General features: G+C 36.7%; 1 protein-coding gene across 1 annotated transcript in view; it reads left to right on the forward strand.

The window, feature by feature from the left end:
* PEAR1 (platelet endothelial aggregation receptor 1) overlaps positions 1 to 15,355 on the forward strand; it is a 281,847-nt gene that overhangs the window by 173,283 nt on the left and 93,209 nt on the right. The window contains exon 10 of the mRNA XM_053705337.1: positions 9,855 to 10,029. Within this exon, the coding sequence (XP_053561312.1) occupies positions 9,855 to 10,029 (175 nt within the window). The remainder of the gene's footprint in view (positions 1 to 9,854; positions 10,030 to 15,355) is intronic.

A 15,355-nucleotide genomic window follows, 5' to 3' on the forward strand; every position in this document is an offset into this window, starting at 1 on the left:
CTTTTTACAACAGGAGACTATTAGTTCATGTGGGCCATGTATTTAAGTCCGCACAACACAGCACTAATTGGCTAAAATGCAATGTAATAGATGATAAATAAAAGGTCATGAGATCAGGGGGCTGTCAGAAGATGTAAAAAGTATAATAATATAGCTGTGTTGGTTATGCAAAACTGGGGAATGGGTAATAAAGGGATTATCTATCTTTTAAAACAATAAAAAGTCTGGTGTAGATTGTCCCTTTAAAAGTGTATTAAAATGGCATGCTCTATCTGCATCATGCAAGTTTACTGTTGACCTTTGTATCCCTTTAATGGGACAGTAAACACAAAATTTTTTATTGTTTTAAAAGATAGATAATCTCTTTATTTACCATTCCCCAGTTTTACATAACCAACACTGTTATAGAAATATACTTTTAACCTCTGTGATTACCTTGTATCTAAGCCTCTGTAGACTGCCTCCTTATTTCAGATCTTTTTACAGACTTGCAATTAGTGCTGACTCTTAAATAACTCCACAGGCGTGAGCATAATGTTATCTATATGACACACATGAACTAACACTCTAGCTGTGAAAAACTGTAAAATGCATTTAGATAAGAGGCAGCCTTCAAAGGCTTAGAAATTAGCATATGAGCCTACCTAGGTTTAGCTTTCAACTAAGAATACCAAGAGAACAAAGCAAATTTGATGCTAAAAGTAAATTGGAAAGTTGTTTAAAATTGCATGCCCTATCTGAATCATGAAAGTTTAATTTGGGCTTTACTGTCACTTTAGGTCTCATAGATAGTTATTTATATTACATGTTATATGGATCTAAGATAGTAAAGTCATGTATCAGAGCTTAATCTTAAATTTCCTAAACCTACAAAGAGATTTACAGCTTATTAACTGTTTATGTGCATGTGATGTATACAAAAAAGATCTTTGTTTGAGCATCCTTAACCTCTTGCTTAGGTTAGATTAGCTACATTTTTATTTATCATATTATTTATTTGTTTTTTAAATATTTGTGTAGTGGCAAAATGTATTGTTTGTATATACTAGGTTTACAATATCATTTATTAACATCTTAGCAGTTGCCATCCAATAAAATGTATATACGTAACAATATATTTATTCAAATTAATATTTATTCCTTAGTTCATTGATTAGTTAGATTTTATAGACACAATGAATTATATTTATGTAGAAACTAGATTATGACTCAATTATGCACGCTTATTCCGTTACAATATTCTATACAACAGATCATAAAAAAATATCTTTAAAATGAACCTCACTCACAATGAATCGCATTAAAATACCACAATAAAATACCAGAATATGGACCGCTAACTTAACAGTGCTTAGTAAAACTATATAACAAGATACTTCACACAAATCTTACTGGATCTCAATAGATTTAAGATAACTTTCAGACAAATATAGTTAAACTATTTAACCCACAATTTGTTCTATATAACTTCAATTAAAAACACCAGAAATTTTATATATATAACAGCCAATTTATATGCCAATGAATCTGAGCTGAGATAACCTCTTATTCAGCCACACAAAAAAATCTAATATATATATATATATATATATATATATATATATATATATATATATATATATATATAGCAATACTGTATCTGTAATTAACTTATGATATTAAAATACATAATTCTTTCTAAACATAAATATTTAATACTAGTATACTTACTACCCTTGGTCTAATTAATATTAAATATAAGAATAAATTCTCCTTTTAAATCACAACTACGATATAACTATAATTTTACAATACCTTTAGTTAAAACACAAAAAATATAGAGCAACCATATACATCACCAAATACCAGTTGTGGGAATTCAGCTTCTGGAGTTTCTTGTAGGTCATATAAGAAGGTTTTTATCTACTATTCACAAGGATACAGGCCTCAAAATTGTTATCTTTCTATTCTCAAGAAAGTGTCCCAAAATGGCAGTGAAGATACTTGGCACAAAATCTCTGTGTTTCTCTCTCAACAAGTTATGCTTCTTTGATTCTGTCTCTTTGTATAGTGTGTGTGGGTTCTAATTCAAGATAAATCCCTCCTTTTTTTTTAATCATTCCCACAAGAATTTGATAGGCCCTCGGAGCTGAACATATCATTGGTTATTTGGGAAATGCCTCCCTGAGCAGCAAAATACCATTTTTGAACTATAGGTGGCAGCAGACAACCAGAAATGCAGTCTCACCATCAACACTGCTAACAGTCTAGTATCTAACCTTTAAAATGTTTATTAAATATACTTTAATTTCCAGTACCAGCAAACAATGTGTCCAATATGTATGGGACCATATAATACTATTTACCCAGAGTATTTTCGTACTAAACATGAGTATATTACTTATAATATTTTAGAAGATGCGTTTAAAAGTCAGATTTCTATTGTTATCCCATATTAATATAAATACAGTATGTTAAACATTTTACATGTGTGGTTATTTATTTAACACAGCAGACACTATCTGAAATAGTATATTTAGGCATTCATATATTCATATCTACTAGTCATATCTGGAATCCAGTTTGTATTTCAAATGTCTGGAAAATAAAAAGAATGTTATTAAAGGGACAGTCTACACCAGAATTGTTATTGTTTAAAAAGATAGATAATCCCTTTAATACCCATTCCTCAGTTTTGCTTAACCAGCACAGTTATATTAACTTTTTACCTCTGTGATTACCTTGTATCTAAGCCTCTGCAGACTGCCCCCTTATCTCAGTGCTTTTGACAGACATGCAGTTTAGCCAATCAGTGCAGACCCCTAAATAACTCCACGGGAGTGAGCACAATGTTATCTATATAACACACATGAACTAGTACTGTCTAACTGTGAAAAACTTTCAAAATGCTCTGAGCTCAGAGGCAGTTTTCAACTGTTTAGAAATCAGTTTGAGCCTGCCTAGGTTTAGCTTTTCAAAAATACCACCAAGGGAACAAAGCAAATTTAATGATAAAAGTCAATTGTAAAGTTGTTTAAAATTGCATGCCCTATCTGAATCATGAACGTTTAATTTTGACTAGACTGTCCCTTTAATTTTGAAATAAATTGTACATTTTAAATTGACTATATAGCTACTTATTAAGTTCAGCAAATACTTATCTAATATATTACTGTTAGGCATTTCTTCTCAGATCCTCAAATACACATTTATACTATACTGAGGTATACCTTAAATGAAAATTAGACATAAGTTGTACATTAAAATGAATTTCAAAGTTATAATATAGACATGTTTCTGCTAGCCAGCATAATGTGTATTTAGTTGGTTCAGGGGCAATTAACAGGTCTGTGCTAATTACTACATCCTCGGAATTTTGTTTGCTTATCTGACTTCATGTACAGAATCTTGTCTTCACCACCCGAGGAGGCATCCTGGCCTGGAGTGTGTATTTCTTTGTTCTTGAAATCTGTGTTTCAGAACAAGAGGGAGTTGTTTTACAAACAGCTTCACAAAATGAATTCTTGGTCTTATCATATATATATATATATATATATATATATATATATATATATATATATATATATATATATATATATATATATATATATGTGTGTGTGTAGATATATATATATATATATATATATATATTATTTAATAACACTCACAGATATCCTGACAGTATGTTAATTCCAGAGTTAAAATTCTCACTTAAAATTGAAAATACAGGTAATTCCTAATCTTATTTCCTTAATAGAAGACTATCGGCTAGATTACGAGTTTTGCGGTAAGCTGAAAAAGCAGCCGTTAACAGGTCCTAATGCTGCTTTTTCACTACCCTTGGTATTACGAGTCTTGCAGGTTTAGGGGCACCACAAATTTTTTTGGCCTTTACCGCAAACCAACTTACGTAAAGTTCATTAACCCTTTTTTCTATGGGACTTGCATAGCGCTGATATTAAGAGTTTGTCCTGGGAGGCCATAAAGTGAGCGGTACAGCCTATACCGACAAGATTCCTAACGCAAGTCAGTAGTTATGAGTTTTACACTACAACACTGTAGCATAAAACTCATAACTAAAGTGCTAAAAAGTACACTAACGCCAATAAACTACCTATTAACCCCTAAACCGAGGCCCTCCCGCATTGCAAATACTATAATAAAAATTCTAACCCCTAATCTTCCGCTCCGGACATCGCTGCCACTAGAATAAACATATTAACCCCTAAACCGCCACACTCCTGCCTCGCAAACACTAGTTAAATATTATTAAACCCTAATCTGCCGCCCCTAACATCGCCGCCACCTACATTATACTCCTTAACCCCTAATCTTCCGCTCCAGACATCGCCGCAACCTACATTATATCTATTAACCCCTAATCTGCTGCCCCCAACATTGCCTCCACCTACCTACATTTATTAACCCCTAATCTGCCGTCCCCAACGTTGCTGCCACTATTCTAAATTTATTAACCCTTTAAACCTAAGTCTAACCCTAACACCGCCTAACTTAAATATAATTTAAGTAAATCTAAATAAAATTCCTATCATTAACTAAATTATTCCTATTTAAAACTAAATACTTACCTATAAAATAAACCCTAAGCTAGCTACAATATAACTAATAATTTTTATTTTACAGGCAAGTTTGTATTTATTTTAACTAGGTAGAATAGTTATTAAATAGTTATTAACTATTTTTAATAACTACCTAGCTAAAATAAATACAAATTGATCTGTAAAATAAAACCTAACCTAAGTTACACTAACACCTAACACTACACTACAATTAAATCAATTCCCTACATTAAATACAATTAAATAAATTAAATTAGCTAAATCACACAAAAAAACAATAAATTACAGAAAATAAAAAACAAATTACAAGATCTTTAAACTAATTACACCTAACCTAATAGCCCTATCAAAATTAAAAAAGCCCTCACAAAATAAAAAAAACCCTAGCCTAAACTAAACTACCAATAGCCCTTAAAAGGGCCTTTTGCGGGGCATTGCCCCAAAGAAATCAGCTCTTTTACCTGAAAAAAAATACAAACAACCCCCCCAACAGTTAAACCCACCACCCACACAACCAACCCCCCAAATAAAAGCCTAACTAAAAAAAACTAAGCTCTCCATTGCTCTGAAAAGGGCATTTGGATGGGCATTGCCCTTAAAAGGGAATTTAGCTCTATTGCAGCCCAAAGCCCTAACTTAAAAAATAAACCCACCCAATAAACCCCTGAAGATTCACTTACCGGGAGAAGTCTTCATCCAAGTGGCAAGATGTCCTCAATGAAGCAGGCAATGCCCATCCAAATGCTCTTTTCAGGGCAATAGGGAGCTTAGGTTTTTTTAGTTAGGCTTTTATTTCAGAGGTTGGTTGTGTGGGTGGTGGGTTTTACTGTTGGGGGGTTGTTTGTATTTTTTTTTTCAGGTAAAAGAGCTGATTTCTTTGGGGCAATGCCCCGCAAAAGGCCCTTTTAAGGGCTGTTGGTAGCTTAGTTTAGGCTAGGGTTTTTTTTTTGGTGGGGCTTTTTTTATTTTGATAGGGTTATTAGATTAGGTGTAATTAGTTTAAAGATCTTGTAATTTGTTTTTTATTTTCTGTAATTTAGTGTTGTTGTTTTTTGTGATTTAGCTAATTTAATTTAATTTATTTAATTGTATTTAATGTAGGGAGTTGATTTAATTGTAGTGTAGTGTTAGGTGTTAGTGTAACTTAGGTTAGGTTTTATTTTACAGGTCAATTTGTATTTATTTTAGCTAGGTAGTTATTAAATAGTTAATAACTATTTAGTAACTATTCTACTTAATTAAAATAAATACAAACTTGCCTGTAAAATAAATATAAACCCTAAGCTAGCTATAATGTAATTATTAGTTATATTGTAGCTAGCTTAGGGTTTATTTTATAGGTTAGTATTTAGTTTTAAATAGGAATAATTTAGTTAATGATGGGAACTTTATTTAGATTTAAATTATATTTAAATAAGGAGGTGTTAGGGTTAGGGTTAGACTTAGGTTTAGGGGTTAATAAATTTAGAATAGTGGCAGCGACGTTGGAGGCGGCAGATTGGGGTTAATAAATGTAGGTAGGTTGCGGTGACATTGGGGGAGGGAGATTAGGGGTTAATACATATAATGTATGTGTCGGCGATGTTGGGGGCAGCAGATTAGGGGTTAATAAATATAATGTAGGTGGCGGCGATGTCCGGAGAAGCAGATTAGGGGTTAATAAGAATAATGTAGGTGTCGGCGATGTCGGGGGTGGCAGATTAGGGGTTAATAAGTGTAAGATTAGGGGTGTTTAGACTCAGGGTTCATGTTAGGGTGTTAGGTGTAAACATAACTTTATTTTTCCATAGGAATCAATAGGGCTGCGTTACTGAGATTTACGCTGCTTTTTTGCAGGTGTTAGACTTTTTCTTAGCCGGCTCTCCCCATTGATGTCTATGGGGAAATCATGCACGAGCACGTACGACCAGCTCACCGCTGACTTAAGCAACGCTGGTATTGGAGTGCAGTGTGGAGCTCTATTTTGCTCTACGATCACTTCTTGTCTTTTAATGCCGGATTTGTAAAAACCTGTAATATTAGCGCTGTAGGTAAGTGAGCGGTGAGAAAAAACTGCACGTTAGCACCGCACAGCTCATAACACAAAACTCGTATATTGCCATATCAAGGGCCAAAATGTGTTAACTTACGCCTAGATTTAGAGTTCTGCGTTAGCTGTCAAAAGCAGCGTTAAGGGGTCCTAATGCTGGTTTTGGCCGCCCACTGGTATTTAGAGTCAGTCAGGAAAGGGTCTAACACTCACTTTCCAGCCACGACTTTTCCATACCACAGATCCCCTTACGTCAATTGCGTATCCTATCTTTTCAATGGGATCTGCCTAACGCTGGTATTTAGAGTCTTGGCTGAAGTGAGCGTTAGAACTCTAACAACAAAACTCCAGCCGCAGAAAAAAGTCAGGAGTTAAGAGCTTTATGGGCTAACGCCGGTTCATAAAGCTCTTAACTACTGCGCTCTAAAGTACACTAACACCCATAAACTACCTATGTACCCCTAAATCGAGGTCCCCCACATCGCCGCCACTCTAATACATTTTTTTAACCCTAATCTGCCGACCGCACACCACCGCCACATACATTATCCCTATGTACCCCTAATCTGCTGTCCCTAACATCGCCGACACCTACATAATATTTATTAACCCCTAATCTGCCCCCCCAATGTCGCCGCTACCTAACTACACTTATTAACCCCTAATCTGCCGACCGGACCTCGCCGCTACTCTAATAAATGTATTAACCCCTAAAGCTAAGTCTAACCCTAACACTAACACCCCCCTAAGTTAAATATAATTTTAACAAAATTAAATAAATCTTATTAAATAAATTAATCCTATTTAAAGCTAAATACTTACCTGTAAAATAAACCCTAATATAGCTACAATATAACAAATAATTATATTGTAGCTATTTTAGCATTTATATTTATTTTACAGGCAACTTTGTATTTATTTTAACTAGGTACAATAGCTATTAAATAGTTAATAACTATTTAATAGCTACCTAGGTAAAATAATTACAAAATTACCTGTAAAATAAATCCTAACCTAAGTTACAATTAAACCTAACACTACACTGTCAATAAATGAATCAACTAAACTAACTACAATTATCTACAATTAAATCAACTAAACTAAATTACAAAAAAATAAAAAAAGATTACAAGAATTTTAAACTAATTACACCTACTCTAAGCCCCCTAAAAAAATAACAAAGCCCCCCAAAATAAAAAAATGCCCTACCCTATTCTAAAATAAAAAGTTAACAGCTCTTTTACCTTACCAGCCCTTAAAATGGCCTTTTGCGGGGCATGCCCCAAAGAAAACAGCTCTTTTGCATTTAAAAAAAACATACAATACCCCCCCAACATTACAACCCACCACCCACATACCCCTAATCTAACCCACCCAAACCCCCCTTAAAAAAACCACAAAAAAAAATACTAAGCCCCTGAAGATCTCCCTACCTTATCTTCACCACGCCGGGTATCACCGATCCGTCCAGAAGAGGGTCTGATGTCTTCATCCTATCCGGCAAGAAGAGATCCAGAACAGGGTCCGAAGTCTTCATCCTATCCGGCAAGAAGAGGACATCCGGACCGGTAGACATGTTCATCCAGGCGGCGTCTTCTATCTTCATCCATCCGGCGCGGAGCGGGACCATCTTGAAGCAGCCGACGCGGATCCATCCTCTTCTTCCGGCGACTCCCGACGAATGAAGGTTCCTTTAAGTGACGTCATCCAAGATGGCGTCCCTCGAATTTCCGATTGGCTGATAGGATTCTATCAGCCAATCGGAATTAAGGTAGGAAAAATCTGATTGGCTGATTGAATCAGCCAATCAGATTCAAGTTCAATCCGATTGGCTGATCCAATCAGCCAATCAGATTGAGCTCGCATTCTATTGGCTGTTCCGATAAGCCAATAGAATGCGAGCTCAGGGGGGGCAGATTAGGGGTTAATAAATATAATATAGGGGTCGGCGATGTTAGGGGCAGCAGATTAGGGGTACATAGCTATAATGTAGGTTGCGGCGGTGTACGGAGCGGCAGATTAGGGGTTAATAATAATATGCAGGGGTCAGCGATAGTGGGGACGGCAGATTAGGGGTTAATAAGTGTAAGGTTAGGGGTGTTTAGACTCTGGGTTCATGTTAGGGTGTTAGGTGCAGACTTAGGAAGTGTTTCCCCATAGGAAACAATGGGGCTGCGTTAGGAGCTGAACGCTGCTTTTTTGCAGGTGTTAGGTTTTTTTAAAGCTCAAACTGCCCCATTGTTTCCTATGGGGATATCGTGCACGAGCACGTTTTTGAAGCTGGCAGGGTCCGTAAGCAACGCTGGTATTGAGAGTTGCAGTGGCGGTAAATTATGCTCTACGCTCCCTTTTTGGAGCCTAACGCAGCCCTTCAGAGAACTCTAAATACCAGCATTGTTTAAAAGGTGCGGGGGGAAAAAAAACATGCGTAGCTAACGCACCCCTTCTAATGCAAAACTCTAAATCTAGGTGTTAAGGTTTTGTCTTTAAATATACAGGTAATTGAGATGCAGTCTTCTACACAAGAATGGAGTAAAAGCGACCGGTGTGCAGTGATCTGGAACACTGATTTTTTTTAGTAGGCTATATACAGCACTAACGAGTGCTTGGAAGTTTGTGAGTACCATTCTAATAGATGGTCTTATTGGTGGAGGTTTTACCTTAATTATCTACTCTAGAAGAAGACGTTTTTTTCTTCTTGTTTCTATCTCCAGACTATAGAATGGTGAACTGTGAGTGAGTCATTGCGCTGAAAGAATGTGAGATATTAGCACGCCACAAAAGCACCCTGGAGTGCATTTACCTTTATGAGTATATGATCATAAGGGTGTCATTTGGTGGAGGCAAATAACTGAACATACTACACTAGGAGCTGCCCTTTTTGTTGTGTTCTATTTTTCATTCTTCTATTATGGGAATACTGAATTCTGAAATGTCCCTGCTTTTTCATGTTTGAGCAAGTACTTAAACTCTGGCATTACTGTCATTAGTGGGTTTATATTTTTACAATTTGTGTGAGCTTTCAACAGCACTGATAGTTTATGGTACCTACTGATCTGATCATAGATATGCATGCAGTCTTTCTGCACGCGGTACACTCTTCACTGTTGTATATATTTTCCATACAGAAATTCGAGGTATAACATCGTATTTCTGGCCAGGCATCATATAGTAACATGACCAGCAATTGGGTGGGTCCTGTTTTCTAAACATTCAGTAAAACTTAATTGTAGAGGATATTAATTTTCACTCTCTCTGTGTCCCAGCTGCAACCCTATAACTGGAGAGTGTACCTGCAAAGCTGGCTGGGCAGGGTTGTTCTGCAATGAAACCTGCCCTCAGGGGCACTACGGAACCAACTGCCAAGAGCCATGTCTATGTCTGAATGGAGGGATGTGTGATAGCGAAACAGGGAAATGCCTCTGTGCACCTGGTTTTACAGTAAGTACCATGGACATAAAAATAATGAAGGAAGAATGTCACTGTTTTATCATTATATTTTATATGTTCACCTGCACCACTAACAACCTGGAATAAGTGCAAAATGTTATCAAACACTCCAAAGTTACACAATATTGTCTTTAGGGCCAGATTACAAGTGGAGAGTTATTTATGCTCCCACTCGAGCATTAACTGCTCTAGAAGTAAGCATTTTGCACGAGTCGGGTTGCACTTGTATTACAAGTTGAAAGTAAACTGTTTTCGCTCGCGCGCTAACGTGATGCATGTAAAAAGATGAACTTAGGATATCTTGCACGTTAACACAACTGCATATTCTAAAGTGCTCTAACCCGGCATAAAACAATTCATATTTAATTGTAGGTATCTCTATGTTAAAGTCTTTTGCAGCTTTTTTATCTAACATCTGGGACCTCATAACTTTTTTTGTGCAATATTTTTTTTAAATAATTTTTATTAGATGGTGTTATTATGAGTGTACTTTGTACTTTATTTTGTATCGGCTAGATTACGTGTTTTACGGTATGAGTGAAAAAGCATCGTTATGGCTCTTTTTCACTACTGCTGGTATTACGAGTCTTGAAGGTTTAGCTGCACCGCACACTTTTTTGGCCATAACGCAGCGTAACTAACACAGCTTTCAAAAAGTAATTTTTCAATGGGACTTCCTTTGCGCCGGTATTTATGCCTGGGAGGCCAAAAAGTGAGCGGTACAGCCTATACCGTCAAGATCCATACCGTAAACTGAAAGTCAGTAGTTATGGGTTTTACGTTACAAATCTGTAACATAAAACTCATAACTAAAGTGCTAAAAAGTACACTAACACCCATAAACTACCTATTAACCCCTAAACCGAGGCCCACCCGCATCACAAACACTAAAATAAAATTATTAACCCCTAATCTGCCACTCCCGACATCGCCGCCACTATAATAAACATATTAACCCCTAAACCGCCGTACTACCGGATCACAAACACTAGTTAAATATTATTAACCCCTAATCTGCTGTCCCTAACATCTCCGTAACCTACATTACTGTTATTAACCCCTAATCTGCTGCCCCCAAAATCGCAGCCACTATACTAAAGTTATAAACCCCTAAACCTAACCCTAAGTATAATCCTAACACCCCCTACTTTAATATAATTAAAATAAATCTAAATAAAACCTACTATTAATAACTAAATAATTCCTATTTAAAACTAAATACTTACTTGTAAAATAAACCATAAGCTAGCTACAATATAACTAATAGTTACATTGTATCTATCTTAGGTTTTATTTTTATTTCACAGCTAAGTTTGTATTTATTTTAACTAGGTAGAATAGTTACTAAATAGTTATTAACTATTTACTAACTACCTAGCTAAAATAAATACCTGTAAAATAAAACCTAACCTGTCTTACACTAACACCTAACCTTACACTACAATTAAATAAATTACATTAATTAAATCCAATTAACTAAATTACAAAAAAACAAACAATAATTACACAAAATAAAAAATAAATTGTCAGATATTTAAACTAATTACACCTAATCTAATAGCCCTATAAAATATATAAAAAGCCCCCCCAAAATATAAAATCCTAGCCTAAACTAAACTACCAATAGCCCTTAAAAGGGCCTTTTGCAGGGCATTGCCCCAAATAAATCAGCTCTTTTACCTGTAAAAAAAATACAAATACCCCCCAACAGTAAAACCCACCACCCACACAACCAACCCCCCAAATAAAATCCTAACTAAAAGACCTAAGCTCCCCATTGCCCTGAAAAGGGCATTTGGATGGGCATTGCCCTTAAAAGGGCATTTAGCTCTTTTTCCACCCAAACCCTAATCTAAAAATAAAACCCACCCATGAAGTAGCAGAAGTCTTCATCCTAGCGGGCCGACGTCTTCATCCAAGCCGGCAGAAGTCTTCATCCAGACGGCATCTTCTTCTATCTTCATCCATCCGGCGCAGAGCGGACGCCATCTTGAATGACATTACTTAAAGGAACCTTCATTCGAGAAGAGCCGTCATAAGAAGAGGATGCTCCGTGCCGGATGTCTTGAAGATGGAGCCGCTCTGCGCCGGATGGATGAAGATAGAAGATGCCGTCTGGATGAAGACTCCTGCCGGCTTGGATGAAGACGTCGGCCCGCTAGGATGAAGACTTCTGCTACTTCATTGAGGACTTCTGCCGGCTTCGTTGAGGATGGATGTCAGGTCTTCAAAAACTGTAAGTGGATCTTCGGGGGTTAGTGTTAGGTTTATTTTAAGGGTTTATTGGGTGGGTTTTATTTTTAGATTAGGGTTTGGGCGGAAAAAGAGCTAAATGCCCTTTTAAGGGCAATGCCCATCTAAATGCCATTTCCAGGGCAATGGGGAGCTTAGGTTTTTTAGTTAGAATTTTATTTGGGGGGTTGGTTGTGTGGGTGGTGGGTTTTACTGTTGGGGGGTTATTTGTATTTTTTACAGGTAAAAGAGCTGATTTCCTTGGGGCAATGCCCTGCAAAAGGCCCTTTTAAGGGTTAATGGCAGTTTAGTTTAGGCTAGGGTTTTTTTTATTTTGGGGGGGCTTTTTTTTATTTTGATAGTGCTATTAGATTAGGTGTAATTAGTTTAAATATCTGATAATTTATTTTTTATTTTGTGTAATTTAGTGTTTGTTTTTTGTTATTTAGTTAATTGGATTTAATTAATGTAATTTATTTAATTGTAGTGTAAGGTTAGGTGTTAGTGTAAGACAGGTTAGGTTTTATTTTACAGGTAAATTTGTATTTATTTTAGCTAGGTAGCTAGTAAATAGTTAATAACTATTTACTAACTAGTCTACCTAGTAAAAATAAATACAAACTTACCTGTGAAATAAAAATAAACCCTAACGGCTAGATTTAGAGTTTTGTCGGTAACGACCCGAAAAGCTAACGCTGGCTTTTTTCTGGCCGCACCATAAAAATAACTCTGGTATTGAGAGTCCACATAAAGGCTGCGTTAGGCTCCAAAAAAGGAGCGTAGAACATATTTAACGCAGCTTCAACTCTCGATACCAGAGTTGCTTACGCAAGCGGCCAGCCTCAAAAACGTGCTCGTGCACGATTCCCCCATAGAAAACAATGGGGCTGTTTGAGCTGAAAAAAAAACCTAACACCTGCAAAAAAGCCGCGTTCAGCCCCTAACGCAGCCCCATTGTTTGCTATGGGGAAACACTTCCTACGTCTGCACCTAACACTCTAACATGTACCCCGAGTCTAAACACCCCTAACCTTACACTTATTAACCTCTAATCTGCCGCCCCCGCTATCGCTGACCCCTGCATATTATTATTAACCCCTAATCTGCCGCTCCGTAAACCGCCGCTACTTACATTATCCCTATGTACCCCAAATCTGCTGCCCTAACATCGACGACCCCTATATTATATTTATTAACCCCTAATCTGCCCCCCACAACGTCGCCTCCACCTGCCTACACTTATTAACCCCTAATCTGTCGACCGGACCGCACCGCTATTATTATAAAGTTATTAACCCCTAATCCGCCTCACTAACCCTATAATAAATAGTATTAACCCCTAATCTGCCCTCCCCAACATCGCCGACACCTAACTTCAATTATTAACCCCTAATCTGATGACTGGAGCTCACCGCTATTCTAATAAATGTATTAACCCCTAAAGCTAAGTCTAACCCTAACACTAACACCCCCCTAAATTAAATATAATTTTAATCTAACGAAATTAATTAACTCTTATTAAATAAATTATTCCTATTTAAAGCTAAATACTTACCTGTAAAATAAATCATAATATAGCTACAATATAAATTATAATTATATTATAGCTATTTTAGGATTAATATTTATTTTACAGGTAACTTTGTATTTATTTTAACCAGGTACAATAGCTATTAAATAGTTAAGAACTATTTAATAGCTAAAATAGTTAAAATAATTACAAATTTACCTGTAAAATAAATCCTAACCTAAGTTACAATTAAACCTAACACTACACTATCAATAAATAAATTAAATACAATTCCTACAAATAACTACAATGAAATTAACTAACTAAAGTACAAAAAATAAAAAAGAACTAAGTTACAAAAAATAAAAAAATATTTACAAACATAAGAAAAATATTACAACAATTTTAAACTAATTACACCTACTCTAAGCCCCCTAATAAAATAACAAAGACCCCCAAAATAAAAAAATGCCCTACCCTATTCTAGATTACTAAAGTTCAAAGCTCTTTTACCTTACCAGCCCTGAACAGGGCCCTTTGCGGGGCATGCCCCAAGAAGTTCAGCTCTTTTGCCTGTAAAAAAAAACATACAATACCCCCCCCCAACATTACAACCCACCACCCACATACCCCTAATCTAACCCAAACCCCCCTTAAATAAACCTAACACTAAGCCCCTGAAGATCTCCCTACCTTGTCTTCACCTCACCGGGTTCAGCGATCGGTCCAGAAGAGGGTCCGAAGTCTTGATCCAAGCGGAGCAAGAAGAGGTCCTCCATCCGATTGAAGTCTTCATCCAAGCGGGATCTTCTATAGTCATCCATCCGGAGCGGAGCGGCACCATCAGCCAATCGGATTGAACTTGATTCTGATTGGCTTATTCCATCAGCCAATCAGAATATTCCTACCTTAATTCCAATCGGCTGATAGAATCCTATCAGCCAATCGGAATTCGAGGGACGCCATCTTGGATGACGTCATTTAAAGGAACCGTCATTCATCGTTCAGTCGTCGGCCAGGATGGATGTTCCGCGTCGGAGGTCTTCAGGATGCTGCCGCTCCGCTCCGGATGGATGACTATAGAAGATCCCGCTTGGATAAAGACTTCAATCGAATGGAAGACCTCTTCTGCCCCGCTTGATTGAAGACTTCTACCGGATGGAGGACCTCTTCTTGCTCCGCTTGGATCAAGACTTCGGACCCTCTTCTGGACCGATTGCTGAACCCGGTGAGGTGAAGACAAGGTAGGGAGATCTTCAGGGGCTTAGTGTTAGGTTTATTTAAGGGGGGTTTGGGTTAGATTAGGGGTATGTGGGTGGTAGGTTGTAATGTTGGGGGGGGTATTGTATGGTTTTTTTTTACAGGCAAAAGAGCTGAACTTCTTGGGGCATGCCCCGCAAAGGGCCCTGTTCAGGGCTGGTAAGGTAAAAGAGCTTTGAACTTTATTAATTTAGAATAGGGTAGGGCATTTTTTATTTTGGGGGGCTTTGTTATTTTATTAGGGGGCTTAGAGTAGGTGTATTTAGTTTAAAATTTTTGTAATATTTTTCTTATGTTTGTAAATATTTTTTTATT

The sequence above is a fragment of the Bombina bombina genome, chromosome 1, assembly GCF_027579735.1.
Source record: "Bombina bombina isolate aBomBom1 chromosome 1, aBomBom1.pri, whole genome shotgun sequence".
In the NCBI taxonomy this organism is placed as follows: Eukaryota; Metazoa; Chordata; class Amphibia; order Anura; family Bombinatoridae; genus Bombina; species Bombina bombina.